Genomic DNA, 13551 nt, shown 5'->3' on the forward strand with positions numbered 1-13551 from the left:
TCCATTAATTTAACTATCCTTGGTTATTGAGAGAGGCCTAAATCCTCTCAGTTACTCAAAGGTCATGCAATATATCGCTACAGATGTCCATGAAGTAAAAGGGAAACTGTTCTTGTTGATTATTATTCAGGATGGATTGTGGTGGCTAGTCTTCAAACGACAATATTAAAAGGATTCATTGATATGATGAAAAGGGAATTTTGTAGATTTGAAATCTGACATCAAGTTAGGTCTGATAACACCAGTTATTATATAACAAGGGAGTTGAAACTATTTTACAATGAATATGGTTTCCGTCATCTTTAAAGCAGTTTTGGACATTCATCAGGAAATGGAGAAGCAGAGCAAGCAGTCCAAATTGTTAAAAGACTTGTCAGGCAGCAAATACCCTTATTTAGTTCTCTTTAATTATAGAGCTACTCATCTCTCTCCAATGGATATTCTCCAGCTGATTTAATGACAGACAAAGGTTGAACACAAAAGTTCCTGTGGCTGCATACCAGCTATCTCCAATCGTAATACAATACAATTGTAATTGAATAAATTAAGATACTGGATGTGGCATATGTAAATATAATAGTGTAAAAGATTAGATATTATATGCTATGAAACTTGACAATATCCTTGCTTGATACTTCATAGAATAATATAAAAGTTGTGAATAAAACAATAGCAATAATTAAAAATTATAGCATACATATTTTTTTACATACATACATGAATAATAAATATTGATTTGTAAATTACCAATCTGTCTAAGCTTTCTCAGATTAGCACTTGCGTTCTTCAGTTTGAGCTTTTTATTAAGGTTATTTAATTTAGTTCTTGTTTTCACAAAGGATATGATGACTTCTTAAGGTAAGTTAGGATATAATTCAATTAGATGATTATGCAACCTCTCAAATACGTTTGGGTTTTTGTCAATTGCGTCTTCATGGTTACAATGAAGAAATTGAAACATTTTTCCAGACAATGACAAAATTTTAAAAACTCACAGGAGGGGATCGTAAGGCCTCCCTTAGAGACCAATTCCATCCAAGGGCTAGACGTTTCTTTATAAAGTCTGAAGTCACGTGTCTTTTCCTCTAGATTTGGATAAAGGTCTTTAAATCTTTCTGCCAAAAATCCTGCAATTTAAGCCAGACCCTGATCTGAACAATCCTTGGAAACTTTAGATGATTCTTCTGTATATGCTATAATTACTTTTTCAGCTTCAAGAAGTCCAGAATCTTTTAACGTTTCCTATGATTCAATTGCATCTTCATCATGCTCATTTTCTTCCATACTTGACGAAAAGAAGTGAATAGTTATTGATTTAGTAACTACTTCGTTATCATCCTCAATATTTAACTCCTCTTCAGCATCTGGATTTTTCCCAATTAAAATTACTTTTAGTCTTCTGAGGGCTTCCACTGGGGATGGATGAGTATTGGTTCCTGTGATGGCACGAATCCGTGATAATACATTCTCTATGCAATCTTCATTTAGATGAGTAAATGAATTTCATTCCATTATCCTTGATACTTTGAAATCATGATTTTGTTGAACGAACTGAGATTAAATTTCCTTTTTGAAATGGAAGTTGAAATCTTTTCCCCATCCCTTTCATGGACAAAACTAACCGCTCTATTTCGTTCAAAGCATGAATTTGTTCTTCCAAATGTATACCAAACCCATCAGAAAGTTTTTTTGCCGTATGATTTACTAGCCTTCATACAGTCAAACCATTCATTAAATTTTTTAGAATTATTTTAGATTGTGTATCCATAGATAAATAAAAATTATTTGAACATTATGTTAGATAAAAGCTGCACCGCAGTTCTAACTCGTTGTCTTGCATTTCCATTACATAAAAGATGGGATTTTTTAGTCACTTTGAAGGTTATCTTCAACTCATCACAATCTTATTCAAGAAGGTCTTGGAAGTACTCTTTAGTCAAACTTGTAGAATTACCATCCAAATCATTGGAAGTGTATCCATGATCTAATAAATGATTTCAAAACAATTTGAGCAAATGAAGACAGTCAGGGAAGGCATAAATTTGGCGTTTCTTATACTTAGGTTTTTCCCTTAGTTGTCCGGAGAGAGCTCTAACTGGGAGATTAATGATTTATTACCTGAATCAAAAGCAATGGCTTTAATTAAAATTCCAGCTTGTTCAAGGCTTTTATCATGGAGAAAAACAATTTCTTTTTCATATGTGTTTCGAATTTCACATATATTGTTTGCATCCACGCATGAAAAAGCCCTCTCACTATTGCAACCTGCATTTTTTACAAGGTCCAAATATTTGCTTAAGTTTAAAGGATATTTCAAACGTCCTTCTGACTTCCATTTCATCGTAACAAAGAACCATCATACACTCTTGTTATTCTTTTGAAATACCAGTTTTTTCTGAGAGAATAATTTGATGCTATCTCCGAGGAAGCCAGGTACACACATAAAATTTTTGTAAAAAAGATTTCTTGAGTCTGTTGACTGGGCAATGGAAGAAGTTTCCTGGAACGTTATTATTCAAAGCCTCCAGAACTAATGATTCGTAAGATGAGGGCAGTGGTTATATTCTCTTTTAAGTATCCTCGATTGAAATTCTTTCAAGGATCTATAATTCTTCTTACTTGGATTTTAGAGTGGCTCTTTTCTAGGGTGGTCCTTATTAAATTTTGTTTAAACGTCTTTGAGTTTAGTAACTTGCACTTGGTTTTGTACACAATTCTGTTTTTGTCAAAGAAAGTTCTTTTTTCAATTTTTTGTATTTGCGCTCCCAAAACAAAGGCCCATTTACTTCCTCACACTGGACTCCTTTTTCGAATTTGTAAACGTGAATCTGAGTGCTTTGCGTCTTGTTCAAAGGCTCTTGTTGGGACTCAGTGACACCGCTACAAATTTCCATGACCCCTTTATTATCAGTTTCTGTTTCTGAGTCCATACTGGTTTTCTAGACCTTACTTGTTTCCAATAGTTGTTTCATAAGCTTTTTCCTTTTGCAAGTTTCCTTGCAAATATCTCTTGAGGATTTTGGTTCATCTGAACTGGGAGAAGCAAAGGGAATATGGAGCTATGTGACTGCATATTTTTTTACTTTTTTCTTGACCTTTAAGTCAAGAAGCTCACCTTGCAGATTCCGCTCAAAATCATCGGATGTAAAATACCTATCACAAACCTTAGCAACGTTAATATTAATTGGATCTTTTCTCCTGCAGATTGAGATCCAAAGACGCTAGAGCATCAGATTTTTCAAAGGAAATGCAATAGACAGGGTATGCCATCGATTAGGACAACAGGGCATGGCACAAACACGCTAAGGAACCTCGAGATGATACCATTTTTGCTTAAGATATCCAAATTAGTGAACTTCACTTCAATGAAATTATCTGAACTGTCGCAACAGTGACGTCACTACGTCAGCTAAGGCCAGCCAGACTTACTTAGAAGATTCTTGTTCTGTGGAGTGGTTTTCTAGTGTATAACTTGCCTTGATTGGACCTCACCCACCAAAATTTAAAAATAGAAGTACTTTTTCAAGATTCAGGAAGATGTAGTAAATGTGAAGTGGGAAGTGGTGGAAAAATATATTATCTCAGTCCATGACGCTTTCTCAGACAATAGTTTCTTAAATGGAAAGTTACTAAATCCGTTAATAAGAATCTCTAAACCAAACTCAGCCCAACACCTTGGCCAGTGAAACTTCAAATTACATTAGACGAACCAATTAAGGTGTCCAAAGAATATATAAGACTACTAAAGCTCCCAAAAATCTGAATCAAACGAATAATAAGATCCACATATGTAATCTTAGATGGCCGTAAATTTACGGCTCAATTACAGATCTCGGCAGGATATTTTTCCTTTAATGAACCGTGTAAAGACTGTGGGAAAAAATTATAACTCGGTCATCCATGCATTTGTTGAGTGCCCCCTTCTGAATAAACTTAAACTTAGAATATTTGTATTTCTAAATATGAAGGGTCTCATAAATATAAAGTCAATTTATCTATCAGCCATTATTCTTTTCGGATTATCTGTGAGTAGGAATTCGACTCCAAAAACTAAGGCACTTTTCTATGGACTTTTAAATTCCAAGGCATATATTGCCAAAAATTCACTTTGGGAAAGCCGATCAGAGCAGAAGATTTTAGACGCATTTTAATATACACCACAGCTAGATAAGTTGCTTTTAATACAAAATACTGAGAGGCTATGGAAAGTTATGGGACTTTACCTATGATATAGTGGGGTGCATACACTCTTAATCAGAACGTCACCTGAAAAATTTAAAACTTATTGTAAATATTTTTAGAAAGCATCTTCGTCCCTCGGATAAGTTATAGCTACGGAAATTTTTATTATAACTGTTAATGTTTTCTTAGTATTTGTGTCAATTTTACAATATTTTTGATAATTCTTTTCATTTTTATTTTTGCTTCCAATATTATAAAATTAAAATTATGCACTTTTTTTAACTCATATTTTAAAATATTTTATACTGAATAATTGAATTAACATATAAAAGAGTCTCAAAAGTAAATTTTATAAAAGTGAATTATGATTATATAATTAACTAATTGGTGAGTGTGTGACATGAAAAAATCTATAATGAAAGCCTTTCAACATCTTAGTAGAAAATTCCAGTTAGTTTTTAATCATAAGGAGGATATACAATAGATTGTGGTGGCTTTCGTAAACGCTGTTGATAGTGTTGAAGCAATTGCTGTTGTTGATGGTTATGTTGTAACCCTAGATTTAGAAAATGTTGCTCAGGTTGAGGAGCAGTATTATTATTGACAAGTGGGGCCAAACTCTTTACTTAGTTCTCCATTCATGGACAGTTTCTCTTGATCTCCCGATGAGGGGCTAGATACTTATTTTTCAAGCTATTTTTCATTTTTTTCTGGGTGCTCCTCGACCCTGAGTATAACCCTCCAAAGAATCCAATAATCTATTCACACGATCTCTAATTTGACGAAGTTCATTCTTCACAAACTCTCCATTTTCAGTTAACCCAAGTGCCTTTATGCTTTCTTCAGAGGCTCCATTTACTCTTCGTGCTAGCTTCAAAACTGGAGATATCTCCAAACCGGAAGCCAAATCTGCACTATCGAAAATCGTGATGATATCTCCATCGTCATCTTTATAATTGAGTAAAATCTCATCATAATTGGTAAACTTCCCTCGAAATACACGCAGAAGCATGATAATTAATTCATCATAGGTTAGATCCTCGTAATGAACAGAGACGCGACGAATGTCATTTCCTAGAGTGGCTTTTATCATTAACTTGCTAATTTTATTCCCTTCCTTTGAAAGCACTAATGATGTCGTTCTTGAGAGGGACATTCAGGGCTCTTTGTTGAGGGGGTATGCTCCCCTATTTTTAGCTTTTTGAATTATCTTATTGGCATTCACTTTAATAGTGTCCTAGTCTGTTACACTTGAAACACTTTATGTTCTTCCCCTTTTTATCAATATTAAATTTGTCAAAATTTATTTTCTTTTGATTTATTGGAAGTTAGATGATCCTTTTTTTCCGCTATTTGTTTTTCAATCACTTTGCATTCGGATGTCGTGTGACTAGAAGGCGGATGAAGAAAACAGATTTTCTTCGGCGTCCTTGATGCCGAGGTTGACGTCAAGGGTACTGGTGGAGGGGGAAAGATTACATAAGCTTCAATTGGTTCCTCACCCGTGAACCTATGATTCCTGGTTTTGTATGCCTCCATTTGCCTTATTTTCTTATATCTCAACTCACTCATCAGATCCCGATTCCAAATTTCTCTTTTACCGAGTCTAAAAAGGCTGGAGACCGAATTTTGTGGAGACCAACCACTGTCAGATCTCTGTGTGAGGCTCAGGCTATCCTTTTTAGCTTCTTCACCTTGAAGACAAGCCTCTCTGAGCGGCCGACGACGATGACAATTTCTGCCACTTTGACATGGGCATCGAGCAAGTCGGATATTCTGTTTTTTTGAATCTCCATCGTCGAAATTGATCGTAATACAAATGTTTTTTTGTTTTTTTCTAATATTCGAATTGGATTATAGAATAAGCTCATGTAACTTAAAATAAGGGATACAAGCACTAAAAATTTTTTAAATCACACTGCATGATTCGTTGCCCAATACTGTAAATAATACAATAATATTATACATTAATAATTATAGATTTTATAATATATGCATGTATTCTATGGTGTATAATTACAAGATGAATGTTTTGTTTAATCAATACTATTTATCAATTGCTGTTATTATTTCCCACAAAATTTGTATTTTACTTTAATGAAATCTATTTTATTACTAAATTGAATATATTATTATTTTTATAAATTATACCTTTTATTATTTCTAGCGTTTGTACAAATGACTCATTGAATTTATTAGTATCAATTAGCATATCTTAATTATTACTTAGAGGGGTATTTTCATAATAATTAACCATAATTTGAATTTTTTAAATTGAAGTTTTCATTTTATATGCACAAATTACATAAGAAATAAATGAAGTAAAAAGGATCACGTAAAAAAATCAAATAAATAAACATATAAAGAATTTAGAACACACATACAAGCATATAACTAAAACCAAAACAAGAGCAAATAAGAATAATATAAGATGCAATCCACTATAAAAAGTACAAGTAGTCTCTATAGTTAGACCATTTTTTTTAAAAAGTTTTGCAAGATCTTACAACCCACTTTTAAGTGTCTAAATATTTTGCGGACATCTAAGAATACATTTGGAACATACGCAAGATTAATGAGAAAGGTATACAAGTCGACAGGAACGGACTAATAGGATTCTTTGATGATAACCTCATGATTGGTAAGACGTTCTTGGAAACTTTATCAAGATTTGCAGAGTTCCTTCTCAGAACTGAGCAAGCTAACCTCAGGATCAAGACGACCAAGACTGACCTATTCGTCCCTTAAACAATATGGTTACTATTTTCCTGAGATCCATCATTATTTGTCTGTTTATCAGTTTCAAACAATTCCTCTTTTACTACTTTGTCATTCTTCCCCAATGAGTGACTTCCTTCTTGTTTTTTCACATTACATGAGATATATCCTGTTTCGACTTCTTTAGTTTAGAAAATCACCGTTATACCCTTGATCTATTACTTTATTCTGAACATATCTTTCCATATTTGTAGTAATCTTTTTCGTCTCTGCTTTTTGGGTCATTTTTATTATGACTTTCAGCATTTTCTTGAGAAACTTCCTTTTCTAGAATTTTTAGGTAATCCCACCACCTGTGATACTTATTGGGGCAGGTTTTCACAAAATGACCAGCTTTATAAGATTTGGCACATGCCTTAGGTTGACCTAAATAACTACTTCTGGTTTTGAAACCTTTGAGTGAAAGAAATCCTGGTAAGTCACGCCTAGGGATTATGCTTAGTATGAAGTTACCACTATTTAAACCATTCTTGAAAAACACATAGTTTTGAACGATTGATAATGGTTACATATATTTCTCTAGTAATAAATAAATTTCTTCATTTATAACATCTTCATATGGGGAGTATAACTTTCTTCTCAAAAATAATATAATTTCCTGAAGAGTCTTTACACAGTTTTTAAGCTCCTTATTATTCCTTTGATTCCTCCGTCTTTATCTGCTACTTTCCTGATGGCAAACTCATCTTGAATGTGAGCAAAGGCAAATCCAATGTTCAAATTTTTGGTAAGAACAATAATAATATTATTTCTAGCGCCTTTGCAAATATGAATTCCTTAAAGTATAGAATGATCCAGCTTAAGAGACCAAAGATTAGGTTTTCTACTTCTACCTAAGTAGGATGCTTGGATGAACAATCATAAGTCTTTTATAATCTTGTTTTTAAACCCTTTGAGGCTAGATTTTTCTTAATGTATTTAGATAGTTATATTGAGGGCGAGACCCACTTGAAGATTAATTCATTTATGGCAATTAATTATACAGGAAATTAGATGGTGAACTTATAACGAATCACTACAATAAATCTGTTTTTCCCGTATTTCAACAAAAACAAATAAAATAGACTCTTCCCTTCTCTTGTACTAATAGACGGTCTCTTCTTATTTCTGATTTATGAATATAAAACCCATATTTCTTATTGTTATTTCAGCCATAGAACAAAAAAAATCAATCGTACTAGGTTTGCCCTTTTTTTTTTTTTTTTTTTTTTGAGTAAAATTTTGATTTGCAGTCATATTTTGTAATAAAAAAACTATATAGATAAACATTTTATGAAATAAAAAGTGAAAAAACACATTGCAACATTAAAAAAATCAATTTATTTAACAAGTTATCTTGAATACAGTTCAACAATATGTGTTTGAGCATATAAAATCTAGTAAAATGAAAGGTCATAAATGGAAACTTATATTTTCCTATTTTGCTCAATGTTATTGCTAAAACAAAAGAATAAACTTTATATTACAACTTCAAAAGATTTGCTATCAAAAAAAAGTTCCATATGATTGATTTTTTCTGTTTAACTTTTAATTCTCCTATAAAATATATAATTAATATGCGATGTAAGGTTTCGAAATTAAATATAGTTAAGGTCATTATTTAATAAATAATTAATATTTTAGAGGACGGACCCAATTTCAATATGTTTCATATCCAGTGTATTTTATTAGATGTCAGCAATCTAATCAACTTATTTATATCTAATTTTGAACTATTCTAGCCTCTAACTCAGCGATTGCCAATCTTTCTAGTGACCCTTAGATAATATTTGCTAAGTTGCAGGTACCTTTAGGAAAAAATTAGTTGGGTTGATCTTCCTTTTGTACATTTTGGGAATGAACTAGTACTAGGCTGTATATTAAATTTAGCTAATGAATATCTCAAAATTTAATGGTACAATGTTTTTATTTACAAATTTTCGATAATTGAATTATAATCATTTTATCAACACAACAATTTTTATATTTTTACAATAAAAAATTTTGAACTGTGAAAACCAAAAAGTGTATGTGAGAAAGCTGTGCTTCTTTCTATTTCACCAGATCTTAAATCCCTCGAGCAGTTTTTGCAAAAACATAAAGTAGATCATGTTCTGCAGCAAGTCTACTCCTGTATTAAAATATAATAACCAGGGATCTACCAATTCCAAATTTTCAACCAATTCCGGTTCCGATTTCGATACAATCTTTATGGACGATTCCAATTCCTTATTATGTATAACGGAATTTCATACGCAAATAACAAAACTGGCTCCTTTCTTTAATGTTTAACTTTTTATTAATTACAGATAGGAAAAATAAAGCATAAATTTATCAATTATAGTTAGTTATTAATAAATTTTTAAATTTTAAAAAGTTAATTCCTCTCCGTCCTTATGAGTCAATTTATTTCTGGTTAGTTAATATTAGGGAGTTTGACGGCCCTCTTTTGTTATATAAGTCATCCTCCTCGACTCTCAGCTTCTGGTATAATTTCAACTGCCTCACTGATAAAAAAAAGGTAGTTGCGTCACTCGCAATAGGGTATTTTCTATTAAATTACTAGTTCGGCCCACATGAGATCAAATGATCTTGATCTGTCTCTATTTCCAAACTGATTTTTATATGCTTCCCCTAGCAAATGAAATATGTATAAGCCAGTGCTCGTGCCGGACTCGTATCTTTTTTTAATTTACCCGGAACGGATATTGATGACTCGAACTACTAAGAAAATATAGACTCGATTTCAGTTGTGTTATAAACAATGTTATTCAACAAACTTTTCTATAAAGAAATATTTAGTGAAAAAGTTCCTTAATGGTTTCAGAGTAAACCTATCAACCGAACTCCTACCATTACCGAGCTTTTTGAACGACTCATGATACAATACAAATGTACAGAATACTAAAAACGGTGTTATTTCTAAATTTTTACTTTCAAGTAAATTTTCTGTACAAACATGTAAATTTGTGTAATCTTTCTATATAACCTCTCCCCACCCTCTTCTTTTTTTTTAGTTTATCTAAACGACTTCGTCTTGTAAAGCTATTTTTTTAAAATATGTAATCGTAATGTTGTCCTCAAAAATGAGCTCAAATAAGTTATATTATTTATATAAATAATTATGGATAGGTATCGATAGAATTGACAGTATTGAGCCGATTCCGATAACCGATTCCAATACTTCAAACAATACCGATTCTTGCCGATTCCGATGCATCGGTAGACCGCTTGTAATAACCAATGCACTTGAATAGCATATTTTACAATGGTATGTGAAGTGAAGTGTAGATAGAATGAGTGTATTATGCATTGATATTGGTTGCGAGATTGGGAAACAAAATACTGGTGGACAAATACTTTAAAAATTCAAATTAATAATGTTATTCATTACTTATATTTGTCTATTTAAATCGAATTTTAAAGTACCTAAATTATTCCAGAACAATAATTAAACAACCCAAGAACGACAAAAAAAAAAAAAAAAAAAAAAAAAAATTGGTAGTCTCCTGGGTTTGAGACAAAAAAAAGGTTATGTTATGTATGCATTGTGTATGTCGATAATACCACAGTTACGCATACTTAACAGACAACCCAACAAATGGCAAAGATAACAAATAATCAGTAACAGTAAACAATCAACAGATAGTCACGTAACAATCCTCTTAGTATGTAGCTAAACCAAATCTATAATTAATATTTTTTTGATTTTTTTGTTGATGTTTTTTATCACAAATAAAAAGTTATTACAATAACCTTTGTAAATTAAACCCTGCTCAATTCCACGCCAATGAACTAACCTACTCCTAACTTGCTTAAGGGTAAAGATCGTTTAATACATGTACCATCTTCAAAACAACTTTAAAATTACTTTAGCTCCAAATAATTTAGTATCATGTGTAATATCTAATGCTTCAATAGAGTGCTTATAGGCCATAGGTATAAAGTAATATGTCACATTATCTATACAATGTCACTATTTGGCTTTATTGAACAATTTAAATTCTTAAAAGTGTTCATTTGAATTGCAGTAATAAGTTTTTATTCGAATTGCAGCAATCCAAGACGAATTAACTAGTTAATTCAATCTGCCCTTCATGTTACTACTTCAAAAACTATTGAACAGATTGAATTCTCATAAGTGTTCATTCAAGACGAATTAACTGGCTATTACTAAGTGACTACAAAAGGATAATAATGATAAAAACGAAGAAAAAATGCGTGCTAAATTGTGCGTAAGCACTTGAGCGAACCCACCTTAAGACTGAAAACTCTTAATCTAAAATTTTGTAACTGACGTTGAAGAAAATCAGTATTTGCTACATCGCTAGTAATGATTTCGATGAACTCCCCTTGTGCTTTCTGAGGAAAATCTTCATTTCTGACAAGGCAAATGGTTCGTCAGATAAATTAGAAAATTGTTTTTTGACTGAAATTATTATTCTATTCATTGTTTCCTGTTCAATGTCATTTTCCTACTTTTTTTTTCCTATTTTTGTGAAGTTGGTTTTTGTTGACAAAAAGTGTTTTAAACCGTAGCTTAGATTTTTGATGTTTTTTTATTTATCACGAAGATCGAAAACCTGTTTTAAAACTTCGCCTCTGAACAACCCTCTCAAATCAGAGTGACATTATAATAATTTATTGTATAGCTCGGAGGGCAAGCTGGAGAGTCCAGGTTATTTGAATTTTTTCTTGTAATTTTTTATAAAATTAATAATTGTTTTCGAGAAATGGGCGAGGTGTCTATCTCATTTGCTTCGAAAAGAGCAGTATGAACAAATTTTTATTTGGAGCTATATAAATATAATTTCTCTAAAAATATTTAATGGATTATGGATGATTAAACGACTTCTTCATCTTAATAGTGAGATTTTTCATGACCTCTGAATATTTTGTTCAATGACTAAAAAAAGGTAGGGAGCATTCATTTTTTTTATTAGTTCTGATTTTGATCTAATTGCTCTACTTAAATCTTCGTAACGTAAAATATCGTCCAACTCTTCGTTTAAATTAGTTTTTTTTTTTAAATATATAATATAACAAAAAGCTTGTATACGTACTTTGTACATGTCCCCGTACAACGAATATATTTGTCACAGTTATTTAAAATTTTTAATAAATATATACTTAAAATATATTTTATATATTAAATACTCAGTCCCAGTTAATGATGAATGTTTTTTTAGTATATATATAATAAAAGTACTGGATACCTCGGAATAAAGCATTATTTTTCCAATACACTTTTTTACTTAATGGTTATTTCTTAAAAGCATAACTTTTGTTATTTGTGCCTAAGAATTTAATCATAACAAAAAATTCTGCTATGTTTACTGGTTGTATTTAATCTTTTTTTTCTTTTTTTAAGTCCAAAAAAACAAAATCAAAAAATATTATGCTGTGTTAAAAGGTCCTTATCTATTTCTAGAGCCATTTGTAGTAAAGAAGACAAAAAATAAAGAAAATGATGAAAAAATCGGAAAAAAACTCTTGTAAGGTAATGTATAAATCTACCTTTATTTTACATTGTCATGAAATAAAAAGAAAAAAATATTGTGAATATACTATGTTTTATAATTTGTTTACCACAAGATATATTTCATACCTTGAGAATATTTTTTATAATTCTCTTAAGTTACTACTGAAATTTATTTTTAAAATAAATTCAAATAAAATCAAAAGAAAAAAATGCACACACATGCGCTTACACACAAAAAAGGGTGGAGTAATATTAATTTTTAAGTTGTTGTTCCTTATCGGCCAAGGATATTTCATTTAGCTTTCCACCTTGAAGGAGGAGCTTATCTTCCTACAAGGCAAGTCCATATACATTCAACTTTTTTCTCACTTTATTCAAAATCAAAAATTGATTTATTAGAACATATGCAAAATAATTAAATATTCTTTACTTCTTAATATAGTAACAAAGTTGTGGAAGAAAATTATGTTACTGAAAGCTTAAATTATTTTTAATCCACAATAAAAATCTTGCATAGATTTTTATATAAATTTGGACTTAAATATATAAATAATGGAATATTATTTTGATCCACTCCTTAATCGTTTTTTAATATAAAATTAGGAACTTAAATTTATATAGTTTAGTTATACAGTTCACTATAGAGTAAAATAAACATTTCAAAAACTGTTATAATAATGAAACATAAGCATTTATCAACTAGGATGAACTAATTCATCAATTTGTTGATTTGAGTAAAAATATATTTAATACTTTGTTATGATACAAAATATGGTAATAAATAAAAATATACATATATATCTTTATTACATAGGGTATTATCTAATTGGATACTTATTTAGTTAAATGAACAAGTTCATATTCATGAATAAAATATGATTTTTTTTTTCTTCATTTTTATTATATATTATTACACTATTTTTCAGTTTCACGAGCTAACTTATTACCAAAGTATAAGGAGTAAATCTTTTAAAACATAAATTAACAATTATTCATTACATTATATGTATTTGTCATACGGAAGGTGAATCTACAATTTACAATTATATTGTTAAATTCTTATGAATATAAAATTGTAAATTATGGAAATGAAAACATATTAGTAGTCATAGAAATGCATTTAATGTTAT

At 30.6% G+C, this 13551-nt stretch overlaps 1 protein-coding gene across 1 annotated transcript; it reads right to left on the bottom strand.

Annotated features, from left to right (window-relative positions):
* Positions 1 to 4882: 4882 nt before the first annotated feature.
* LOC139906792 (protein TFG-like) lies at positions 4883 to 5338 on the bottom strand. The gene has a single exon (XM_071892170.1). It carries the CDS (start codon positions 5336 to 5338, stop codon positions 4883 to 4885), a length of 456 nt encoding a protein of 151 aa, XP_071748271.1.
* Between the last annotated feature and the right edge of the window lie 8213 nt (positions 5339 to 13551).

Source organism: Lepeophtheirus salmonis, chromosome 12, assembly GCF_016086655.4.
Source record: "Lepeophtheirus salmonis chromosome 12, UVic_Lsal_1.4, whole genome shotgun sequence".
Taxonomy (NCBI): Eukaryota; Metazoa; Arthropoda; class Copepoda; order Siphonostomatoida; family Caligidae; genus Lepeophtheirus; species Lepeophtheirus salmonis.

Excerpts from the sequence above, each read along its gene's own strand:
- LOC139906792 (XM_071892170.1), bottom strand. The coding sequence starts at position 5,338 with ATGTCCCTCTCAAGAACGACATCATTAGTGCTTTCAAAGGAAGGGAAT.